At 48.9% G+C, this 3,824-nt stretch overlaps 1 protein-coding gene across 1 annotated transcript in view; it reads right to left on the minus strand.

The window, feature by feature from the left end:
• Nucleotides 1–3,052, minus strand: part of GAS6 (growth arrest specific 6) — a gene marked incomplete at its 5' end in the record, with an annotated part of 71,268 nt that extends 68,216 nt beyond the window's left edge. The window contains one exon of the mRNA XM_019523838.1: nucleotides 2,825–3,052. Coding sequence (XP_019379383.1) covers nucleotides 2,825–3,052 — 228 coding nt within the window. The remainder of the gene's footprint in view (nucleotides 1–2,824) is intronic.
• Nucleotides 3,053–3,824: the final 772 nt, after the last annotated feature.

Raw genomic sequence — 3,824 nt, forward strand, 5'->3', positions numbered from 1 at the left:
AGGGGTGTGGGGGGGGACAGACTGAGGCCCCCTAGTGAGGGAGGGAGTGAGGATGGGGCAGGTGCTGCTCAGCTGGGGCGGGGCAGGGCAGGAGCAAGACAGAGCCACAAGCAGCTTGTCCAGGGGGCACAGGGGCGGGGGGGGGCAGCTCCTGCCCCGCACACTTCCCAGTAGGACATGGGGGCATGTGTCCCCAGATCCCCACACAGGGTGAGCTCTTCCCAGCAGGGGCTGGGCCAAATTGTGCTCAGGGCAGGCAGCAGTGATGTTGAGGCAGGCAGCAGCAGTTCTGGGAGGATCTAGTGGGGGGAAGGAGCTGCAGCCACCCCAAAATTCACCATAGCCCCCCCGTGCCACTGCTGCATGCCCCAAACACAGCCTGGCCCAGCCTCCCCTGCCGGGAAGAGCCCAACACCACTCCAGCCCAACACCCCTGACAGGAAGAGCCCAGTGCAGCCCATGGCCCCAGCCTGCAGCAATACCCTGCCCCACATACAGATCAGGGGGCACACACCCTCCATGCCTCCAGGGGTGCATGCAGGGCTAGCAGCTTCATCCCACGCCCACCCAGCCCCAGCTGAGCAGCGCCTGCCCCTGGCCCTGCCCCACTCCCTCCCTCACCACGGGGGCCTCGATCTGCACACCCCCGTGCCCCTTCCCTCACAACAGACTTACCAGCCAATGTTGCTCTCCAAGCCACTGGGCTGTGCTCCTGGCCATATCCATGCTGCAGCTGAGCACATGCATGGGGCATTTATCTGCCACACCAGGAAAAAAAAAAAACACGATTTCCGATACTGTCAATTTTTCTTATATCGGTGCCGATCCAATATGGAACCAATGAAATGTATCAGTGCACCTCTAGACACAACAAGAGGGACATGCTGTACAAAACTAACAAATGCTGCATTTCTGGTGTTTGGGTAGCTGTCTCTGGAGAATAATACCCTTAGGTATACAGTGGCTTTAAAACAATATTTTGATGTCTGGATACTAGTGGAACATTCAAGAGGACACAATCATTAGAGGCCTGTCAACCCTGATCATGTTCCTTTAATGTTTTTTCAACCAGACCAAAGAGCAGCAACAGGAATACCAATCAAAACAAAAGTTTCATTTGCGAAATATTTACTATTTTAAAAAGTGCTCAAATACCATGATACAATCTCAGATAATGCATCTTTATAGCTAAATAGATTTAAGGCCCAAATTACTTCAATGTTTTCATTACAGGAAGAAAGTTGTAGTTTTCCAAACTGCAAAATAAGTGCCAGCTATTGTTAATAATTGTTACATACACTTACAGTAGTCTCCCCTTCCTGTGAACATGCTTGTCTACGTATTGTAGACACCTTTGACAATTTTCTTGGCTAAAGGCCAATAAATACAATTGATGACCCCAGATTACCTACCTTTTAACTAGTCAAAGTTTGCATTTGCCACCTGATTTTATATTTTCTCCCACATTCACTGTCCTTATAATGAATGACTACAAACTGGAAAATTCTAGTCCAGTGAAATATAGAAAATTACAGCACTAGCTAGTCTGTCATCACATTTCAAGTATTTTTCCTGCATTAACTCTGTTTCTTAGAACACCAAACCAGACTGCATCTCAATGTGAGTGTATGCATGTAGATAGGAGTGTATCACACACTTTGCAGACCGAAGGAGTTCAATTTTAAATTCTGAATTGCTGTTAGTCAAAATTAAAAACCAGCATAAGGACCTGTTTGCTGTCCTTTTTCCTATTGTTTTGTGCCATCTCACAGGGCAATGGATAGTTACATCAAATGCACTATGAGCCTAATAACACTAACATGTCAAGACATGTTTTGACTTAAATATAAAACATTAACTCCTCAATAAGAAGAGCCAAGAGCCAGATATTTCCTCCTCCCCTTAAAAGCATTAGGCCATTAACAGGAACTCACTGTACAATATCAAGCTCGTCAACCTTGGAATTCATTTTCTACCACAAAATCAGTGCCAGATAATCTCTGAGGTGGGGCCAGCCTATTCAAAGCAGCAAGCCAAGAAAGTGAAAGTTATCTGGAAAAGAAAACCAGCAAACTGTGTAGGAATACAGTTGTTTCATTTTGCTAAAAGTACAAAAACAGACTCCTGGTATAGTACTGAAGATACAAATATGGTTATGAACAATTCAGTCAGTCTTTATGCTGTTTTTGTAGGTGGCAACTCAGTGTGAAACTATGTGCAGCATCACACTTGCTGCAACGGCATCTAATCAAATACTCCCCCTCTTCTTTCTTAGAGGGATTCTAAGCCTAAACCCCAGATTCCCTGACCAAAATGACTATGACTTGGAAGTGCTAACATTTATTCATGACTTATTTCTTCTGCAATTTTTTTTCCCTCTGGCATGCTGCTTTGGGACACAGTTATATGGATTTGAAGTGTTCTGGGGACAGAATGGAGAGAAGAAGATGGAGAGTAAGGTGTTCAGACAGAAAGGCAGGAGTATTAGGTTACTCTCAGTCAGGTGACACTGATAAATTTGGCCTTTGAACGCAAAGGCAGGATGCTGATCCTCCTGGATGAAATGCTTCACTCCAAGCAATATTAGCCCAGTCAAATTTAACTAGCCCTTCATTCACTCGGTTTCCTTGACCTTGACAACAGGCACACTGCGCTAGGTTATGCTGAGCAGGTCGAGTTATTTATCAAGTGGTTCCTCCTCCTCCTCCTCCCCCTAACCACCTCCTCAGCTGTGCAGACAGCTGTGCGCCCCTCCCCCCACCCCGCCAGCTGTTGTGGGGGTGGTGGCAGAAGGCCAAAGCAAATCGCAACTCCTCGGCCTCACCGTTTCAGGGTCATTTTCAAACACCTCCCGGGCTTCCTCCTTGCTGCACAGCTCCTCCACGCACTCCCGCTCCAGGTGGCCCTGCTTGGTCTCCTCAAAGATCTGGTAGGCGCGACGGTGCCTCTGCTGCAGGAACTGGGCAGCCTCCGGGGCTCTCAGCAGCACTGCTGCAGCCGTAAGCAGGCGGAGAGAGCACAGGGGACAGAGAGATGGCAGTGAATGCAAGAGTCAGCTCTAGACCCCGGGCTTGAAAACAGGCCAGGAGCCAAGGACAATGACACAGCTGCGCACAGAGGTGCCCATGGGCACAATATTCCCTCCCTCCTCCACACACACACACGTGTATATGCACATGCACACACACAATGCGCCACACTCATAAAGCAGATGTGCTCAAAACCCACATCAAGGTCAGGCCAGACATGCCATCGCACACTCGCTCCATGCACATCCCGAGAGCTCCCACAGCTGGCCCCCCTGCATGCATGCACACACATGCAAGGGCAGTCATACCCCCTCCTGCATACATACATGCACACACGTCTGCGCACACATGCAAGGGCACAGTCACACTCCTCCAGCATGCATGTATGCACAAATACATGGGTACACACATACACACAGCGGCGCAATTATATCCCTTTTGCATGCACACATGCACACACACACGTGCACAGGCACAGTCATATCCCTCCTACATGTATACATGTATGCACAAACACACCGGGGCATAATCATACCTCTCATGTATGTGTACATGCACACACATGCAAATGCACAATCATACACCTCCTGCACACGTATTTACACACATGCGCACGCTCAGAGGGGCACAATCATATACCTCTCATGCATCCATAGATGCACATCCCCACACGGGCAGGGGCACGATCATACCCCTCGTGCATGCATGCACACAGGTGTACACACACACACACACACACACACACTCATATCCCTCCCACAGGCCTATGCGACATCATGGCGTCACCGTGACGTC

This window comes from Gavialis gangeticus, unplaced genomic scaffold (assembly GCF_001723915.1).
Source record: "Gavialis gangeticus isolate Ggan-Ray unplaced genomic scaffold, GavGan_comp1, whole genome shotgun sequence".
In the NCBI taxonomy this organism is placed as follows: Eukaryota; Metazoa; Chordata; order Crocodylia; family Gavialidae; genus Gavialis; species Gavialis gangeticus.